Genomic DNA, 22,500 nt, shown 5'->3' with positions numbered 1-22,500 from the left:
CCATCCCACCCTCCCTCCCTCCCTCCCTCCCACCCTCCCTCTGTCCTCTCCTCCTTAGCCTCCGTGGTAAAAGCACTCAGGCCTCACAGGGCATGTTGATCTCCACCCTGCCATTCACTAACACCACACTGTAGCCGATAACCATCCCCATCTCTCCCTCCCTCCCTCCCTCCCTCCCTCTGTCCTCTCCTCCTTAGCCTCAGTGGTAAAAGCACTCAGGGCTCACAGGGCATGTCGCTCTACACCAGGGTTTCCGTTAGAAAAATTTGCCGTCGGACATCGTGTCCGTGAAGAATTCGATTTACCGGACAAACGTGATATATTCCGGTCATCATATTAAAATATAATAAAAAATTTTTTTTTCAAAATCATATATTTTTTTTCTCCAAATCTAATATAGCTGTTTGTCGCGGTGATTACTGTTGTGTAGCGGCCTATATATGCCATTTAATGTCTATTTCTCATCCGATACGATTAGATGCGAGCTATATAATATATAATAATATAACATGATTTGACGCATGCGCGCTATGCCATGCGTCAAATCCAGCGCTGAACAGGTCCAGCACTGAACGGGCGCCTCACTGGGAACTGAACAGACAGCATCGATCAATGAACGGACTCCACATTACGTTAACTGAAGTTTGTTAAATTGTTTGGGATTAATGTGAGTTTTCTATTTTCTCTTTACAGTTTTACCCTTTTTTTTTTTATCAATAAAACAACGTCATTTCTATAAGTCTCGCTGGTTGGGAAGGCATTTCGTTTAGCTCGGGGAGTATGACAATGGGAAGAACATAACTGTTTATTGAGAAACAATTGATAGGCAGTCTGGGATACGTATATAAAGAAATACCACAATGTCTAGATGTATAACATTTTATTGAACAGTAACAGTGCAAGCATGTAGGCTACGGGGAACAGGGATTTTGGTCAGTAGGTCCTTTGTACAGAGGGCGTTTCTCTCCGACAACGCGTTCCCAGGTACCATGGAAGTCATAGGTAGTCCAGCACACTGACAGAGAGACAGACAGACAGACAGACAGACAGACAGACAGACAGACAGTCATCTTACTTCTACCCTTTTGAGTGGAATTACTCCTTTAATTAGCTGTTAGCCATCTCAAAGCCCCCTGAGCTGCTCGTCAACACTGAGAATAGACCACATTATAGAAACCAAAACACCGTTTTTTAAATCCACAGGGAATAACCGAGAGTGTAAGGAAAGGCACACCCAGCGCTGTCAGTGGTGGGGAGACTTGAAGTGGCTTTGCTTGATTTCCATCACAGATTCAAGGATTGAAACACTGATGAAAATAGGGAGTAATAGTGATGGGATTATCTTAGATTATTTTAGATTAGATTAGATTAGATTAGGTGAGATTCAACTTTATTGTCATTGCAGAGTACAAGTACCAGACAACAAAATGCAGTTTAGCATCTAACCAGAAGTGCAAATAGTGATATAAAAACAAACACTTAACTTTCGGGGAAACTGCTAAAATAAAATAAATTAAATAAATTAAAAAAGAAAGCGACTATTAGCACCGCCGAATGACAACAAACGTATGAGTAATGAGTAAAACAATGTCACTTTTATAGTATGTTGTTTAACTTGCCGTTCGGTCGCCATGGCTCTGGTGTGTGTAGCAGCTTCAGCTAGCTGGCTGGAAACTTCTAGGGGTGCGTTCGTAAACACGCTCTGAGAGCGCCGGAGCGCACGCTGGCTTCGATGTCACAGAGCGACCGAGTCGTTCGATTGGACGAGAGGCGTTCCGCGAGTGCTGATCGGATTTCCAGAGCGTGTTTACGAACGCACCCAGCCAGCTTTAGCGAATTGTATTCAAAGGGAATTATTTTCACCGGACAATATGTCCGACGACTTTTCAACTTGTCGGACTCACCAAATTTTACCGGACAAAGACCGTAATTGCCGGTTAACGGAAACCCAGCTCTACACCCTGCCATTCACTAACACCACACCACATCTCTCCCTCCCTCCCTCCCTCCTCCCCATCCTCCCTCCCCCCCCATCCTCCCTCCCACCCTCCATCCATCCACAGTCCATTAACCAAACATGACATGCCTGTCTGCTGAATACCAGAGACCCTGATGCCTGTAGAGGTAGACACCAGCCCAGCTGGAGACAGGAGACAGACAGATATGAGAGGTCACAATCTGATCGTACACAGCTCAGAGCCAGCTGGGTGTATGCTAGTCTAACTGGGTGTATGCTAGTCTTAGAGCATTTGGCATAGAGGATTTACATGAGACAGTTGGAAACCTGAGACACGACAATGACATGGAAACCTAGATATAAAACATCCTTTTTTTTAATCACAAATATGGGATCTTCACGTCGAAGCGAGCGTACGCGATACGCACGCGAACATCTCCTGTACCGACTAGTACTCGCTGAAACCGCGGACGTCTGAGAGAGACGGGCCAGAACGAACGTGATACGAAACGTAAAGGAGACGAGAACATGTCCCCTCTGCTTAATGTCATATCCTACTAGAAGTCCTGAAAAGATCAAAACATTTTGCCCAATTCATAACCTGAGGGTGTGAGGGCTCGGTGTCTTTAACGGCGCGGCGTTTATCTCCAACATCTTGCCACATCCTGCTTATTATATTATCTTATTATATCGATTTTGTATTTCTACTGGAATGCCAATGCCTATTTGAACCTGAACCCAAGAATGTTACTCCTTGTGTCCGTACATCGATGTAATAAAAGCAATTCTGATTCTGATTCTGATTCAACAGCCGAAGTGACAGTGTGCATACACTGTATATAAGTTGACTATTTCATATGCTTATATGTTTATATATGTTTATGTTTATAGGTTTTATATGTTTATAAAAGTACATAGTTACATGCTAACTCCCCCCTGTCTATATACCCCCTGTGAATAGGCCATATCGTGTATATAAGTATATAAGTTTACATAATAGATACATTCTCAGATTCCTCCCCATCACTTATCCCCCTATTTATATCCCCCCTATTTATGTCTATTTATGTCTCATTCTTGTTTTTTATTATCTTAGCACTGTGTTTGTTTGTTAGCACCTAGGGTTTGCATTTAAATGTCGTTGTACCTGTTACAATGACAATAAAGATCATTCATTCATTCAGATAGAAGAGGGGGGGGGACGACGACAACAGGAGGGTGATTGGTGTAATGAAAACAATTGGGAGTATCTGAGTGTCTCGTGAGAGAGGCGCTTGTGGGGATTCACCATGTTTCTTTATTCCCCGAGCCAATCAGGAAGTCTGTCTGCTGCGTCTGGCCTTTCAGATGAGCCTGACGATAGAGGGGAGGCAGAGAATTACATCTGAGGGCTGAGTGTGTCTGCTCCCAACCCAGCGAGCCGTTGTCCATTTCTATTAGACCTTCTCACAGGCCAGGGGTTGTTCTCTCCAATTACCTTCAACATCATTAGATGATGTTTGGTTAATGTCATAACTGATGCTGTGGATGGATGTGTACAGTGTGTGTGTGTGTGTGTGTGTGTGTGTGTGTGTGTGTGTGGAGGGGGGTGTGTGTGGGTGTGTGTGTGTGTGTGTGTGTGGAGGGGTGTGTGTGTGGGTGTGTGTGTGTGTGTGTGTGTGTGTGGAGGGGTGTGTGTGTGTGTGGGGGGGGGGGGGGGGGGGGGGGCTGTGTGTGTGTGTGTATGTCAGCATGTGTGTCTGTGTGCGTCTTGGTGCACATGTGAGTGTAGGCATGTGTACATCTGTGTGTGCTTGTATGTTAGTTTGCATGCTCACGTACCATAATATGGTCACTCATATAGTGGATGGCATAATCTCGTCATCATACATAAATGTGCCGGGACCGTTGTGTGAGATTATGTGATTATTATATTCCAGAACACATAACACAGGCATTTCTCAAACATCCCACCCATCCATCCATCCACCCACCCATCCACACACACACCCATCCACACACCCACCCACACACACACCCACCCATCCACACACCCATCCACACACACACACCCATCCACACACACACACCCATCCACACACCCACCCATCCACCCACCCATCCACACACCCATCCACACACACACCCATCCACACACCCATCCACCCACACACCCACCCATCCACACACCCACCCATCCACACACCCACCCATCCACACACACACCCATCCACACACCCATCCACCCACACACCCACCCATCCACACACCCACCCATCCACACACCCACCCATCCACACACCCATCCATCCACACACCCATCCATCCACACACACACCCATCCACACACCCATCCACCCACCGTTCCACACACACACCCATCCACACACCCATCCACACACACACACACACCCTTCCACCCACCCATCCACACACACACCCATCCACACACCCATCCACACACACACACACACCCATCCACCCACCCATCCACACACACACCCATCCACACACCCACCCACCCATCCACACACCCACCCATCCACCCACCCATCCACACACACACACCCATCCACACACCCATCCATCCACACACACACCCATCCACACACACACCCATCCATCCACCCATCCACACACACACACCCATCCACACACACACCCATCCACACACACACCCATCCACACACCCATCCATCCACACACACACCCATCCACACACCCACCCACCCATCCACACACCCACCCATCCACACACCCACCCATCCACCCACCCATCCATCCACAGCATCAGTTATGACATTAACCAAACATCATCTAATGATGTTGAAGGTAATTGGAGAGACCTCTGGCCTGTGAGAAGGTCTAGAGATAGTAAAAGTATCTGAGAGAGAGAGAGAGAGAGAGAGAGAGAGAGAGAGAGAGAGAGAGTGTATGTGCGTGTGTGTGAGAGAGAAAGAGATAGAGAGAAACAAAGTGACTCCTGGGAGGGATAGTTAGAGAGTCCAGACAGTGTGAAGAGCGTGTGTGTGTGTGTGTGTCTCAGCCTGCTGTGACGGGGGTGTTGGGGTGTGTGTGTGTCTCAGCCTGCTGTAGGGAGTGTGTTGGGGTGTGTGTGTGTCTCAGCCTGCTGTGACGGCGGTGTTGGGGTGTGTGTGTGTGTGTGTGTGTCTCAGACTGCTGTAGCGGGGGTGTTGGGGTGTGTGTGTGTGTGTGTGTGTGTGTGTCTCAGCCTGCTGTAGCGGGGGTGTTGGGGTGTGAGCACCTCTCGTGGGGACGGGCCGGCCGCTAATATGACTGGACCATACACTGTCATGGCTGTCACACTCAATGTGCCCGTTCACCTAGGACTAGTGGGGACAGTGTGTGTGTGTGTGTGTGTGTATGTGTGTGTGTCTACGACAGAGAGTGTGTGTGTATATGTGTGGAGGTGTGTGTGTGTGTGTGTGTGTGTATGTGTGTATGTGTAGACATGGGTGTGTACGTGTGTTTGTGTTAGTTTGTGTTTGTGTGCGTGTCTACGACAGAGAATGTGTGTGTATATGTGTGGACTGGAGGTGTGTGTGTGTGTGTGTGTGTGTGTGTGTGAGTGTGTGAGTGTGTATGTGTAGACATGTGTGTGTACGTGTGTTTGTGTGTGTGTGTGTGTGAGTGTGTGTGTGTGTGTGTGTGTGTGTGTGTGTGCGGGTACTGTGACAACCCTGGCGCTACAGAGGTGTGTGTCTCAGCCTTCCTAAACCTAGAACCCTCCCATCACACACACACACACCTAAACCTAGAACCCTCTCATCACACACACACACACCTAAACCTAGAACCCTCCCATCACACACACACCTCTACCGTCGAACCACGTTTGATACGATTCCTCCCTCCAATGACAATCAGCCCGTCCTCCGATGTCTACCTCCACACAGCCTCCCTGGTGACTGTAACAAACCATTCAGTTTCTACAGTATCTGTATCTCACCCAAGTCAACATGGTCAGGCCTGCCAACAACTCATAGGGAAGTACACTCACCGAACACTTTATTAGGAACACTATGCTAATACTGCGTAAGGCCTCCCTTTGCTCTCAAAACAGCCCCAATTCTTCATGATATTGATTCCAACAGAGGATGGAAACATTCTTTTGAGATTCTTGCATGATTGCATGACGCAATTCCTGCCGATTTTTCAGGTGCACTTCCAAGCTGTGAAATTGAATTGTAGCACATCTTAGGAGCCGGCAGTAACATTTCACTGTACATTGTACCTGTACGATATGCACGTGACAAATAAAATAAACTTTGAACTTTGAACTTTGAACCGTTCTACCACATCCCAAAGGTGTTCTACTGGATTCAGATCTGGTGACTGGGGAGGCCACTGAAGAACACTGAACTGTCATGTTCATGAAATCAGTTTGAGATGACTTTTGCTTTGTGACATGGTGCATTGTCATGCTGGAAGTAGCCATTAGAAGATGGGTATGATCGTATCATTGTGGCCATGAAGGGATATACATGGTTAGCAACAATACTCAAATAGGCTGTGGCATTCGGCTGTCAGAACTGCAGAGTCACTACCCATCTTCCGCCAGAGACTGAAGACCCATCTCTTCAGGCGACACCTTAACTGCTCCTCCTGAGACATCTACTACCCCCCAGCACTGCGTCTCCTGAGACACCTGTTATTCCCCCATACTGTGTCTCCTAAGACTTCTTCTGCCCCCCTTGTACTGTTTCTCCAGTGTCTAAAAAACACTGTGTCTAAAAAATGAAACAAAACTAAACTAAACTAAACTAAAATCATTATTCTACCACGACGCCTGCCAATGGCCCGGGGCCTGAGCTAGATCACTCTTCCTGCTACGACTGGTGAATTGATGATTCACTTGCTTCGTCAAATGTATCGATTGTAAGTCGCTTTGGAATAAGGTGTCTGCTAAAATGTGAAATGTAATGTAAATGCATTCAAGCGATGACTGACTGGTATTAACAGGTCCAAAGTGTGCCAAGACACAAACATCCCCCACACCATTACACCACCTGAATGAATGAGACGGTGTACAGGTGTTCCTAATAAAGTCTTCGGTGAGTGTATGGATAAACTTGTAACAGGCAAGACACTTAATACTCTCTCTGAGTAAACCGTGAGTAAGCTGTGAGTAAACTGTGAGTAAAAACATTGTTTATACTTGCACTCGATCAAATTTCAGGACCCTCCTTTCATGACTTTTCCTAGATATGTGCGTTCTACCACCCCAGTATCCTTCCATTTTCAAAATTACATCAGGATAAGATAGTATAAAGCTATTTTGCAGTTTTTCTGTGTAGGAGGCAGGCTAATTTACAAGCGGCAAGCGGCCAACTAGTGGTCGTCGTGTGTAAATAGCAGCTTGAGCATTGTCAAGAGGGGGTCATTTGACTCTTATAGTAGGTAAAAAGGCACAGCTGTTCTAGTGTTAAATACATCCTGCTCACATTTCCATCATTTCTTTTGCCTGACTTCACCCTGTCTGAGAAGTCTGAGCGAGGCTGTTAGCGTTTAGCGTTTCACCGGCGTCAAGCTGCTCCAGTGGGCTGATCGTATCCCTCGGCGACCACGCTCACCGACCGGCCGGCCGTAGGTGTTGGTGACGGACAGCCTGTGTGCGTGTGAAGCTCCTCCGTGCGGCTCTCTCCTCTCTCCTCCTCGCACGCCCGTTAGATAAGACGACTGGGAGAACACTCTCCGTCTGTTTCACGCGATGGAGGTCTGGCGACCGATTAGTCAGTCACCCTGGCTCTGTTATCACTGAGGACACATTCGTACGGGCGGCACGGTGCTTCGTTCTACAGGGATGTGTGGTATGCTTATGTGGATGTTTGGAAAACGCACACACACACACACACACACAGACACACACACTCACTCACAAACACGCGTGCACACGCACACACATACACAAACACAGACACAGACACACACACAGACACAAACACAGACACAGATATACACACACACACACACACACCCACACACAAACACAGACACACATATACACACACACACACAAACATATACACACACACACACACACACAAACACAGACACACATATACACACACACACACACGCACACAGACACAGAGTGATGACTTCCTAGTTAGAGTTAGCACACAGCTGAACAGCACACAACAATTGGCGACTGTGTATTAGAATCGCCATCACATCTTCTACCTCATGATGTTGTGATTAGGGTTAGCAGGCCCAGTACAGCAGTAATGAAAAGTGCTGCTTAGGAACGCATCATATCCTGGTTCATATCCTGTCTCCACCAGTGACTAAGGGCTGAGGCGTTATGTTATGAGAATATTTTTGAATATTACAAAGTGGAGGAGGATGAATCGATGTCTCTCTCTATATATATATATTAGCATCATTAGCAGGCTAGCGCACCCCTGCCTTGGGGTAGTACACAGAGAGAGAGAGAGAGAGAGAGAGAGAGAGAGAGAGAGAGAGAGGGAGAGAGAGAGGGAGAGAGAGAGAGGGAGAGAGAGAGAGAGAGGGAGGGAGAGAGAGAGGGATAGAGAGAGAGAGAGAGAGAGGGAGAGAGAGAGAGAGAGAGGGAGGGAGAGAGAGAGGGAGAGAGAGAGAGAGAGGGAGAGAGAGAGAGGGAGGGAGGGAGAGAGAGAGAGGGAGAGAGAGAGGGAGAGAGAGGGAGGGAGAGAGAGAGAGAGAGAGAGAGAGAGAGAGAGAGAGAGAGAGAGAGAGAGAGAGAGAGAGAGAGAGAGAGAGAGGAGGAGATTCTCTGACCAGATCAATAACAAGCTCTCCTCTCCTCTCCACTCGTAAAAAAAACCTTGAGTTTGGGCTGGGGGGGTCTAACTCAATACTATGCAGCAGAATCAATCACACACAGAACGAATGGGAGACAGAACCAAATAAAGAACGAGGGAGAGTGAAGGTCACGTCACGTTCTCTCCTCTCCCCGCCTCGTCATAATCAGTAATATCCTCACTCGCCACCACCTGCACACACACACACACACACACACACATTCTCTCACTTTTTATCTCCTTCTCTTTCTGCCTCTCTCGTACACATTCCCGACACACAAAAACCCACACCCACATAGACACGCTCCCCCCCCCCCCCAGGCGCCTCCACACATGCACATCTAAAGAACCGTCAAAAGGCTGCGGCACACACACACACACACACACACACCACACAACCTCACACCACACACACACACACCACACAGCCTCACACAACACAACCTCACACCACACACACACACACACACACACCACACACACACACACCACACAACCTCACACCACACACACACACACCACACACACACACACACACACACACACACACCACACACCTCACACCACACACACACACACCACACACCTCACACCACACACACACACACACCACACAGCCTCACACCACACACACACACACACACACACACACACCTCACACCACACACACACACACACCACACAACCTCACACCACACACACACACACACACACACACAACCTCACACCACACACACACACACAACCTCACACACCCTCACACCACACAACCTCACACCACACAGACTCACACCACACAACCTCACACAGCCTCACACAGCCTCACACAGCCTCACACCTCACACAACCTCACACAGCCTCACACAGCCTCACACAGCCTCACACAGCCTCACACAGCCTCACACAACCTCACACAGCACCACAGCCTCTTCCTGTGCTATGCCACTCTGGCGTGAGGCTTTACTATGAACTGAATTCAAACCCTCGCCCCGTGCTGCCGTGAGTGTAGATAGAGCCTGTGGCTGTGACAGCAGGGAGAGAGACTCTCACCTCCGTACGGCGTGGACACACACTAGCAACAGCTGCAGAGGCAGCCACAGCAGCCAAAAAAAGCATCTCTCTCTCTCCTCCTCCCTTCTCCCCCCTCTCCCCCCCACCGCCAATCCTTAAAAGCTCCGCTAAATCCCTCTACTCTTACACCCTTCCACAACACCCACATGGCATCCCCTTCAAATCCCTCTCTCTCTCTCTTTCTGTCTCTCTCTCTCCCTTTCTGTCTCTCTCTCTCTCAGTTCCCTCTTTTGAAATATTCCTTCTTCCTTTCTTTCTTCCCCCCCCCCCCCCCCCCTTTCTTTCCACACTCACCGAAACTAACTGTGTCCAGCCAGCGCTGTCAGTCAGTACAGTAGGAGCCGTCACAGTAGTATCGTACCTCTCTCCCATGCACTCTCCTCCCTCTTCGCTCCCCCGACTCTCCCCCGACTCTCTCTCTCTCTCTCTCCATCCCTCATTTCCCCAGATCTCCCTACCGGTGTTTTCCCCTCCTCTCTCACCCATCCCTCTTTATCCCCCAGCCGGTGTTCTCTCTCTCTCTCTCTCTCTCTCTCTCTCTCTCTCTCTCTCTCTCTCTCTCTCTCTCTCTCTCTCTCTCTCTGTCCGGCTCTACTTACCCCTCTCCTCTTTCCCTGATCCATCCCACCCTCCTCTCTCCCACCGGTTAGCCTTCCCCATCCCTTTCTCTCCCAGCCTCCCCAGCCTCCCTCCCTCCCCTCCCCAGCCTCCCTCCACCTCCCCTCCCCAGCCAGCCAGCCAGGCAGAGTACCACGGTCCTCGTGCCCTCCTCCTCCTCCTCAACAACTACTGTCTACTGACCTGCTCTTTTGGCACGCGGAGCAGAGCCAGGCTTTCTCCTTCTTGCCGTAGGTGCTGCAGGTCTTGCACACGTTGTACTGGCAGTCCAGGCACTGGCGCCTGGGGTTGAGCAGGAAGGTGAAGGGCGTGCAGCAGCGGATGCAGCAGTGCTCGTTGAAGCGGTGCTGCTTGGAGAGGATGGAGCATCTGCTGCCCTCCTCCGCCAGCTCCTGCTTCATCTCACTGTGCCGGAGAGAGAGAGAGAGAGAGAGAGAGAGAGAGAGAGAGAGAGAGGGAGGGAGGGGGGGTGGGGGGAGTGGGAGAGGGAAGGGTAGGGGGAGGGGGAGGGGGGAGAGAGAGTGAGCGAGCGTCTGAATGAGAGGTGGAATGTGAGAAGGCGGAGGGCGGAGGAGAGGAGATGCAGAATAATTGGGGGGACGGTGGAGGAAAAAGAAAAAAAAAAAGAAGAAAAAAGAAAGAGTGCCGCTCTCTCTCTTTTACGCTGATCTCGTTAACGTGACGGCGGGCGTTTCAATCGGAGCGCCTGTCGCGGCTTGTGTTCTCACATCAATCAAACCCGAACGTGTGTGCGTGTGTGTGTGTGTGTGTGTGTGTGTGTGTGTGTATTAAAAGTGTATAAGTGTATAAAAGTATTGCTCAGTATCTGCTATTATTGGTAGACGCTCAATAAGGAGAAGGCGGTGCTTCTTGTACCCATGAGCTGGATACTGTCTGTTTTACAATATTGATACTGTATCTGTCAATCCACTGTTATCATTTGGTGTGATTAACATCCTATGTGTAGGCATAACTGGTTGTTGGCTCAGCACTACTGTAACTGACTGTTTTCATAATGTCAAAATGCACTGATAGTATTTATGTCCTTTAGATATTGTACATTTTTGTGGACATAAATAAAGCATTTAAAATGTATGCAGGTGAGTGCATGTGGGTGTGTACAGTACGTGTGTGAGTGTGTGTTTGTGTGTGTACGTACAATGAGCTCGTCCTCCGATTTCTACTTCTCCCAGCCTCCCCTGTTCCCAAGGTAACAACACCAGGTGATCACTGAGGGTGAGCTGTAAGACAACTGGGCTCCTCTCTAATCCCCTACCAACGGACACACCACCTTGATGAATTATGACGAATAACAAATCAAATGAATTATTCCAGTGGTTCCCCCACGCTACCTCTCATCTCCCCTGGGGAGTGTTCTCCCTAATGACCGATCACGCTCCTGTTTAATGACCAGCATGATGATGATGACGATGATGACGATGATGATCATTAAACAGCGATGAAGCTGAAGGTCAGCGACTGGGGAGGCTTTAGCATAAACACGCACGCGTACACGCATGTGCACGCACACACACACACACACACACACACACACACACACACACACACAGGCATTGAATAAATTGTGTTAATGATGAGCATTTAATCGAACTAGGGCTTTGGTCCAACAATAACAGGTTGGTTCGATATCAGCGTATACAGTAATGAGGATAAGACACACACAAACACATGTATGAATCGACTTTAGACCACAATGTAGGTCTTGGTTTGACATTCTAGTATCCATTATTTTCCTTTCGGTTACTGTTTGATCCCGTGGAACTATTTCAGAATTGAAACCTAAAGAATGAGAGACAATGAATCATTATGATGGTTCATCCACCATATAAAAAAGACTGACTTACATAGCGCCTTATTCCAAAGCGCTTTACAACGGCCTCTCATTCACTCATTCACACACACATTCACACACCAATGGCGACAAGCTACCATGTAAGGTGCCGGCCCGCTCATTGGGAGCAATTTGGGGTTCAGTGTCTTGCCCAAGGACACTTCGACATCTGCCAAGCTTGCGATCATTATCATCATCTTAACTGTACATACCATATTGATATTCATTGCATGTATATTGACTGTATGTATATTGACTTTTTATATTGACTTTTTATATTCAATTACTTATACTCACTGTAATACTATATACTGTCATACCACACTGTTTGCATCTGGTTATGCCAAACTACGCTTCGTTGTCTTAGTAACTGTACTGTCAATGACAATAAAGTTGAATCTGATCTAAAGTAATCTAATCTTATGATGTACTAAACAGGGCCGCAATGACATACAACATGGAACGCGTGTGGATCTGTCACACATACCACCATGGGCGGGGCTAAAGTTGGTCTGTCAGTCACAGTTTAAACCAATGGAAATTCTAGAAACTCCTGAGCTAATGGATTTGATTTAGTCACAAATTGTGGATTTCAGTACACCTACATGACTGTATACAGCTTATCGTACGAGGCCTGTAAACTGCCCACGAGTGTGTCTCTCCAAACATACGATATACAGCACAGTTCAAACAAACATACATACAGTATGTTTAACTTGCTCTTACAGAGCAATAGCTTTATGGAATAGGCTACCTGCCTCTCTCAGAGGCCTACCTAGGAGAGACTTCAAGAAACACATCAAAACTCACTTTGTGAAGTGAATGTATTGCTTTTCTGCTATTGTTATGTATTGTGTATTAATGTGTTTTAATGCCATGTTTCAGAAGGTTTATTGACATGTACTGAAAGTGTATGAAGTAATGAAATACAGATTTTTGCAATGTTTTAATTAGATTAGCCATTGGCTAAAAGAGGTCCTAATAAAAACTCAAACTCAAACTCAAAGAAAAACACGTTCAGAGTGATGGAGAGGTAGATCCCAGATACATGTCCCGTAGTGAGCCCCATCCTCTACTTCCTACCACCCCCAGCCACCCCCTGGTGTACAGTATCACAGTATTACAGTATGTTGGAACACACAGAGCCCTCAGGGCGTATAGACAGGTGAGAGAAAGGGGTGGGTTTAGCTCTTGTCTTGGTCCCAAAATAAATGACTCAAGCATCTCTTTCTCCACCAGGATTTACAGACAGTGCTCTGGGAAACTCTCACACAGCTTTCATTGATCCTGTACAAACACACACACACAACCTCTACCCATTCATCCATATGCACCTGTCAAGACAAGATAGATCTATCATTGAAAGAATGGGATTATTTAAACAACAAACAGCCCACATCCTGAAGCCAGCATATAGACCAACCCACAGAGAGCTGAAGCCAGCGTATAGACCAGCCCACAGAGACAGTGTGTGCTGCCTGCAGGAATCTAATCTACTGTATCCCTCAGTTATTAATACTCTTCCTCCAGCAGATCCTCTGCTGCTTCACTGATTGCATCATTAGCCATGGTATATTAATAACACACACACACACACGCACGCACACACGCACGCACACACACAAAAACGACACAACACACACACACACACACACACACACACACACCACATCAAAAGATCAACCAAAGCGGTGGATAAATAAACACATCCATGTGAGTAGAAGGGCATGAGAAGGGCAGGAGTCATGAACACTGAATCTCAACTCCAGGACCGACGCAGAGCCGTGATAGAATTCATAAGAAAGTTTGATAACTTATATACCAAAATGAAAAAAAACAAAGAACATACCAAAGAGCAACACCATTTCAAACGTGCTATTTTCTGAGACCAGGACAAAAAGGGTCACTCTTTTTGAACCTAACAGTATCTGCGACGCCCACATACCGTGTTTGATTGAATAGGGCCCGGGGTATCATAAAGTGTGTGCTCGTGTGAGATTGCAAATCACGAGCACGGAGGCTTAATGACTTTGGATGAGCTGCCCAGTTGGATGATACAGTAGCACTGATAAGCCATTACAGTAAATGAGCTGGGTAACACACACACACACCCACACACACACACGCACACACACACACACATACACACACACACACACACACACACACGCACACACACACACACACACCCAAGGACAGGGAGGGAGGCCGGTCACGCCTGCCGTCCCCTTGCATTAACTCACTTCCTGCTTTAACTAGACATAATAAACGTCCCCAAACGACTGTCCCCCCGCGCTCATCACCACCACACCACCACTAATGACCTCAGAGTAGGGGAACGCAATCCGTACTTATAGCTGGACGAGGCTGGCTGTCACACACACACACACACACACACACACACACACACACACACACACACTCAAGCATGGACAAGACTAGCTATCACACAAACATAGACAGACACACACGCACACACACACACACACACAAAACAAATAAATCGTGTGTGAGTGATAGTCTTGTCCATGCTTGAGTGTGTGTGTGTGTGTGTGTGTGTGTGTGTGTGTGTGTGTGTGTGTGTGTGTGTGTGTGTTAGTCAGTCTTGTCCATGCTTGAGTGTGTGTGTGTGTGTGTTTGTGTATTTGAGTGTGTGTGTGTGTGTGTGTGTGTGTGTGTGTGTGTGTGTGTGTGTGTGTGTGTGTGTGTGTGTGTGAGTGTGTGTGAGGGTCTCTATAATGTCTTCCTCCTAGGCGGGGAGGTTCCTCTTTTATCCATGCAGATGGAGGTCTGGTGCTGCTGATGTGGTGAATAATTCAGGAGAGGTGGGCAGCTGTCACACGGCCGTCACACACACACACACACACACACACACACACACACACTCACAAACACACACACAAACACACACACACACACACAGACGCACACACACACAGACACAGACACTCAAGCATGGACAAGACTGGCTATCACACACACAATTTATTTGTTGTGTGTGTGTGTATGTGTATGTGTGTGTGTGTGTGTGTGTGTGTGTGACAGCCAGATCCCCATGCCTTGAGTTGACACACACACACACACACCCTCCAATCCACCTCTGCATATTTCATCACATACCCAGGGTTTCTGCTTCATTCACATTCATGCTCTGCCGTTCCACTGGAAGTTAAGACTTGGTAATACTCTCCAGCCTGTTGTACGGAAATATGAATGCAGCTACAGCAGCCTGAGACTCTGAGGTGAACTGGGGTCTTGTGGGTGAGATGAGACCCTGGCCATTGAATGATTTAAGTTCTGCGGATTGAAGACATTTGCTTTATTCAATCGGAACTAAACTGTATGTCAGCACAACAGACAGCGCCTATATATATGCAAAAAAACGTAAGTTACAGGTTAGCATGCTAGGCTAGACCAGGTGCCTTGTTGTGAAGGTTAGCATGCTAGGCTAGACCAGGGGGGTATTCCACGTACGTTGGATTAGTATATTCACGATTAAAAGGAAAGCCTCGTTCAGGCAACTCCTGATTGGGATTCAAGCCTCAAGTGATTCCTCGAATGAGAATCAGGCTGCATGAATTGCGTGATGCAATCATGTCATCATGGACCAGAATCTCAAAGGAATGTTTCCAACATCATGTGGAATCAATGCATGCAACAAAGGTTTTTCAAACGTCACACATACAAATGTCATGGATCCAATTGGAGTGTGACTGATATACATTTGAATCCTAAGTCTAGTGTGGTTGGTAGGGCCCTGGGGCTACAGAGAGCATGTGAGAGACCCACATTGACTGTAACACATCCCTCTGCTAACTCACAGCATCTGGGGACCATCAATTGTGTCTGGATAACAGCAAGGAAAAGACCAGAGCACAGATATTTCATCAGGAGCGCCGGGATTTACTACCTTGTTTACCAAAGGTTGTATTCCTTGGTGCACGTCTCCTCCACAGACACGTACAGTATCCACCGACACACGCACGCACACACACACACACACACACACACACACACACACACACACACACACGCGTATGGACACAAACTCAAACACACACACACACACACACACACACACACACACACACACACACACACACACGGACACACAGACACACGGACACAAACTCAAACACTCACAGCACACACACACACACACACACACACACACACACACACACACACACACACACACACACACACACACACAACATCATGAAGCTTAGCCCTTTCCCACACCTGTCCCCATCAACAGTAAAAAAAAAAAAGCCTGATCAAAGCGTGTGATGTGGCCTAGGGTGGTCCAGTGGTCTAGCACCGCGGTCTACACTGCACACGTATGCCCATGTTCGAAGGTTTGAATCCGGCCCATGCCCTGCTGACATGCCCTCTCTCCCTTCTTCTTCTTACTTTCCTGTCTGTCTTCACTATATCTGTCCAATAAAATTAAAGATATGAGTGGGACTGCTCCACTCAGAAAAAACTAGCTTAAAAAAGAAAAAAGGCTGCCTGTGATGTGGAACTCTCTCTGACCGTCTCTCTCCCTACACTCACCTCAGGTGAACATGATCTGAATGTTCTCACAGACCAGGGGGGTATTCCACGTACGTTGATAAGTACATTCATGTTTAAAAACAAAAGCCTGGTTCGAGCAACTCTCGATTGGGATTCAAGCCTCAAGTGATTCCTCGAATTACAATCAGCCTTGTGTCATCAATGTTCACGCAAGTCCGGTTTGGAAATTCTCCATTTGGGCGCGCGCACAGAGTAATAAGCAGCCCAGAATAGCCGAGTGTCGAAAAGAAGATACTATGACTGGAAAATGACAGGGCAGTGCTCTGCAATTAACAAGGCGAGGGAAATGGTTCGGCAAGAAATTGCTGACAGATTAAATGCGTACGTAATACTAGCCCCTACTTATTGTTTTTTGGTCCTTTTTTTTTTATGACCATTCACTACTGATATCATATCGGTGATATTAGCAGCAGGACAGAACAGTGGTATTAGCCGCTGCCATCATCATAGTGTTCTTTTAAGACGGTACAAATCCCGCTTCTGACATACACTTTTTACTGCCTTTCGTTGTCTGATGCTTGTACTCTGCAATAACAATAAAGTTGAATCTAATCTAAAAATGTATGTTTAAAATGATGGTGTAGGCTAATTTAACTACAACGGTGTTAAGCTTTTCTGACTAGTAAATGATGTTCTTCTAGCATTGTAACTGGACTTTTTATCTATCTAGCTATCTACCTAGCACACTATCCAACTATCTATAAAAATAAAAAAATATCGATATATCTATCTATCTCGTAAAAGGTGGGACCTAATATTTCCAAAAAGACACCTGAGGAACTGTCGTTAGGGATTTTGTTTCCGCCTGTGAGACTGTTGCGCGACGGATCCTTGTCCGGAAATACTCCTATACCGCCCTCGGGAGCGGCCGCCCAATATGCCGCTCCCCGTGTGTGCCCCGGCCATATCCGGATCTGGCGAGCTGGGATTCGAACCCAGTCCCCGGTGGGCAGCATGCACTAGTGGCCAGTGCTTAGACCGCTACACCACCGCTACACCACCACACCGTAAACCTTGTAACTACTAGGTTTGTTCTTAAGGATTGGTTGCATAGCAACGCAACAGCGAATTATGTCAGCCACATTCAGGGAACGGAACTCGATCTGAAATTATCGCGAATTATGAAAACAAGCCTGAATTACCTGTAATCGAGTTTCATGGAATACCCCCCATATCTTTAAATAACCTCTGTCACACACACACACACTCTGTCACACACACACTCTGTCACACACACACACTCTGTCACACACTCACTCTGTCACACACTCACTCTGTCACACACTCACTCTGTCACACACACACTCTGTCACACACTCACTCTGTCACACACTCACTCTGTCACACACACACTCTGTCACACACACACTCTGTCACACACTCACTCTGTCACACACTCACTCTGTCACACACTCACTCTGTCACACACTCACTCTGTCACACACTCACTCTGTCACACACACACTCTGTCACACACTCACTCTGTCACACACTCACTCTGTCACACACACACTCTGTCACACACTCACTCTGTCACACACTCACTCTGTCACACACTCACTCTGTCACACACTCACTCTGTCACACACTCACTCTGTCACACACTCACTCTGTCACACACTCACTCTGTCACACACTCACTCTGTCACACACTCACTCTGTCACACACTCACTCTGTCACACACTCACTCTGTCACACACACACTCTGTCACACACTCACTCTGTCACACACTCACTCTGTCACACACTCACTAGGAACCACAACTGTAGTGAGCAGTCAATGACCTCGCCCATCCTCCACACACAGACAGACACACACACACACACACACACACACACACACACACACACACTCACGTACGTCTGGGGTCAGACACTGCCAAGGGGACCGCACTCTCCCCAACCTGCTGTCATGAATTAAACATGCTTACGATGAGGCACTGTGTGTGTGTGTGTGTGTGTGTGTGTGTGTGTGTGTGTGTGTGTGTGTGTGTGTGTGTGCATGCGTGCGTGCGTGCGTTGGTGTGCATGCCTGTATGTACAGTATGTACTTTATGTATATGAAGCTATGAATAAAACGTGGCTGGGGTAATACGTATCTTTAACAGGTTCCTGTGTGGCGTTTAACTGGGGCCAGAGTCATTTCATTAGCTTTTACTTTACTATTTAGTCGATAATTCATTCTCTAACTCATTCCCAATGCATGAGAATGTTTATCGTTTGCCCTCTGCAGTCAGACTGGGCCTGGGCCGATATGCAGCATTACTGCACCTACAGGAATGAGACACCTTTACGGCACTAAAGTTGTATTTAATGGGGTATACTTTTATCTAGGTGGGGGGATATGTACATGCTGACTTAACAACAAAACAACAAACAAACAACAAACAAACAAAACAAGCTCCTCCGTGTAGGTTCACGTGCACACAGGCAGAACTAACAGACAGCGTCTGAGCATCCTCTCAAACCTCTGACTTCAAAGAACCTTTTGTGTGTGTGTGTGTGTGTGTGTGTGTGTGTGTGTGTGTGTGTGAGACAGACAAGATATTGCGTTTGATTTCCTGTTTTGGTGTGTTGTGACAGGGAAGCAGACCTGGGACTAAGCTTCACGTGGGCGTGTGGATGAGAGAGAGAGAGAGAGAGAGAGAGAGAGAGAGAGAGAGAGAGAGAGAGAGAGAGAGAGAGAGAGAGGGAGAGGGAGAGATAGACAGAGACCCTATTAGACTAAACCAAATTAGAAGAAAAAACCTGACACATTGGCAAGAATCAACCAAAAACCAGAACAAATTGGAATGCTATTTTGGCCCTAAACAGAGAATACACAGTGGCAGAATACTTGCGTACTGTGACAGATCCAATGCTGAGGACATTTTTGACGATGTACAGACTCATTGAACACACAGCCTTCGCATCGAGAGAGGCCGCCACAGGCAGACCTGGCTCCCAAGAAAAGACAGACTGTCTTACGACATACTTCACACTAAAAGGACGTCCAATGGAATACAACCGCCATAAGACTGTAAATACGTTTAATCATTTCTTTATTATCTTAAATTGTATGTAATTACATTCTTTTGTTTTTATCTTCACACTTGCTGTGGCAATGGAAACGTATGTTTCCCATGCCAATAAAGCCATTTAAAATCGAAAATGTAATTGAGAGAGAAAAAGAGAGACAGAGAGAGAGAGAGAGAGAGATAGAGAGGGAGAGAGAGAGAGAGAGACAGAGAGAGAGACAGAGATAGATAGAGAGAGACAGCGAGAGAGAGAGAGAGAGAGAGAGAGAGAGAGAGAGAGAGAGAGAGAGAGAGAGAGGAAGAATTACTAAACAATTACTAGCTGCAGGGGTTTATCACTAACAGAAGCTTTTTCTCTGCCCAATGCGCCAAGCAGCCGTAAACACGTTGTCATTAAACTCCTGTTTTAAATATGCGTACTCAATTAGCATTCTGCTGTTCCCCTTAGTGCACTGTTAACGCTCTTGTGCTCATTGGTAAATACAGTGCAGTGACTCATCTACATAATCAATACTGGCGGTTTTTAATCTCTCTGTACTGGGGGCCATGCACACCCTTATGGAAAGGCAAGGGGGCTGTTTCCCTCCAAAAAAAGGGGCACAGAGCAGCGGACAGACAGGGGACAGACAGGGGACAGACAGGTGGACGAGGGTGGGATCATGTGAGCTGAATCTCTTTGTCCCTGAGCTCTGACAACAACAACGCAACAACAACAACAACAACAACAACAACAACAACAACAACACACTTCCAGTTCTTTTCTCCTTCTTCTTCAGATTAGACCAGAATCAGTTGTATGATTTTAGCTGATCACGGTTAAGGCGGGATGGTGGTAAGTTGATCCCAAATCTGCTGTCAAAGGCCCGGAACGTAATCGGGTCTCAATGGATCAGGAGGTGAACGTTTTTAGGTTGTTGACTTCCTGTTTGTTTTCTACGATCACTTCCTATGCTGGAGCAGAGCAGACTAGACAATCTCGGCCTCACCTATTTTTCTCTGCAGTGAATCAGCAGATAGCGACACGCGACAGCTGTAAATCGAGCTGTGTGTGTGTGTGTGGGGGGGGGGGGGGTTGTGTGTGTGGGGGGGGGGTTATCGGCGCCCAGCTATCAGGGGGCTGTCTCCGTGCTGTTGATTGAGGAGGAGGTCGTGAGGCTGGGTCCCAGCTGGGGAAGGGATGGCAGCTGCTTGTTGGATGATTCCTCTCCTGGGACATTAGCTCATTTAATAGAACCCGGCTAACAGGCTAACAGTGCGCTAAGCTAATGTGAAGGTCAATGCATCCTCCCACCAAAAGCCGGGCTAACACGGCTAGCACGCTAAGCTAACGTCCAGGTAAATGCATCCTCCCACCAAAATTGGGCTAACACGGCTAGCACGCTAAGCTAACGTCAAGGTAAACGCATCGCTCCACCAAATGCTGGGCTAACAGGCTAGCACGCTAAGCTAACGTCAAGGTAAATAATAGTATATCAAATGTAGTTACAGGAACCAGGGAAACATCCCCGTCAGCAAGTTGAGGCAGAGGTGAATCAGCCCATGAGGTAATTGCCTCCATCTCTAGGGTGATTTACTTCATATGTGATGTCTAAGTGAGTCAATCATCATATGTTATGCTATCTCCCACAAGCTGGATGACTTCTGGATGACTCCCACAGCTGGGAGAAGGCTCTCCCTCTCTCCCTCCATTCTTTTTCTCTCTCTCTCTCCCTCTCCCTCTCTCTCCCTCTCTCTCTCTCTCTCTCTCTCTCTCTCTCTCTCTCTCTCTCTCTCTCTCTCCCTCTGTCTCTCTCTCTCTCTCCCTCCTCTGTGTCTCTTTCTCACTCTCTCTCTCTCTCCTTCCACCCATCCTCTACATTTCTCTCCATAACCTCCACACAGCTGTGGTCTCCACCCCCCCCCCCCTCCCCCTCCTCCTCTCAGGATGAATCGTGCAGGTGGAGTGGGTGGTGCTGATGCCATGTTAACCGTGAGATGAACCGAGAAATCTCCTCCCCACTAAGATCTCAGTGTGGCGAAGAGAGTTGCTGTACTCAGCAACCACAGGCAGCAGGATCCTCTCAGCCTAGATAGAGAGAGAATACTCTAATAATACAGTAGGGCTTCTGGTGTGTGGTATGTGTGAGTGTGTGAGTGTGTGAGTGTGTGAGAGAGAGATAGAGAAGAGTGGAGAGAGAGAAGAAGCAGGGAACGATAGAGGGATACACGGAGAGTGGAGAAGGAGTTTCTCTTTTCTTAAGGAGGAAGAAATAATCCCTCCATCCACCCCCCCACCCCCCGCCACCCCCCCATTTTACAGTAGTTCTGCTCCACACCATCAAGCATGTGTACTAAGGCTGCCCCCCCCCCCGCCCCCCATCCATCTCCTCAGAAGCGTGACAGCCACCCGTTTGTGTTCGAGCCCGCTGAACTAAGTGGCATTTCAGTAAATAAGGCCAGTCTCTGTACTGTCGTCGGTATATAAGGACCGCCCCCCCCCCACCCTCCAGAGGTCTCCCACTCCTGTGACTGATGGAGCATGTCCGTGGAGGGCAGCAGTGAAGCACGCTGTGTGTCATTACGCCGCTACGCACAGGAGAAGGAACGGTGAGGGGGGGTGGGGGGGGGGGGGGGGGTGAAGAGAG

The 22,500-nt window shown here is 47.6% G+C and overlaps 1 protein-coding gene across 1 annotated transcript in view; it reads right to left on the bottom strand.

Annotated features, from left to right (window-relative positions):
• Window positions 1-22,500, bottom strand: part of myripb (myosin VIIA and Rab interacting protein b) — a gene marked incomplete at both ends in the record, with an annotated part of 123,247 nt that overhangs the window by 55,347 nt on the left and 45,400 nt on the right. Inside the window, one exon of the mRNA XM_080543620.1 lies at window positions 10,612-10,833. Within this exon, the coding sequence (XP_080399746.1) occupies window positions 10,612-10,833 (222 nt within the window). The remainder of the gene's footprint in view (window positions 1-10,611; window positions 10,834-22,500) is intronic.

The sequence above is a fragment of the Nansenia antarctica genome (assembly GCF_963989245.1).
Source record: "Nansenia antarctica genome assembly, chromosome: 12".
Classification (NCBI taxonomy): Eukaryota; Metazoa; Chordata; class Actinopteri; order Argentiniformes; family Microstomatidae; genus Nansenia; species Nansenia antarctica.
This window is presented reverse-complemented; position numbering and strand designations above follow the sequence as displayed.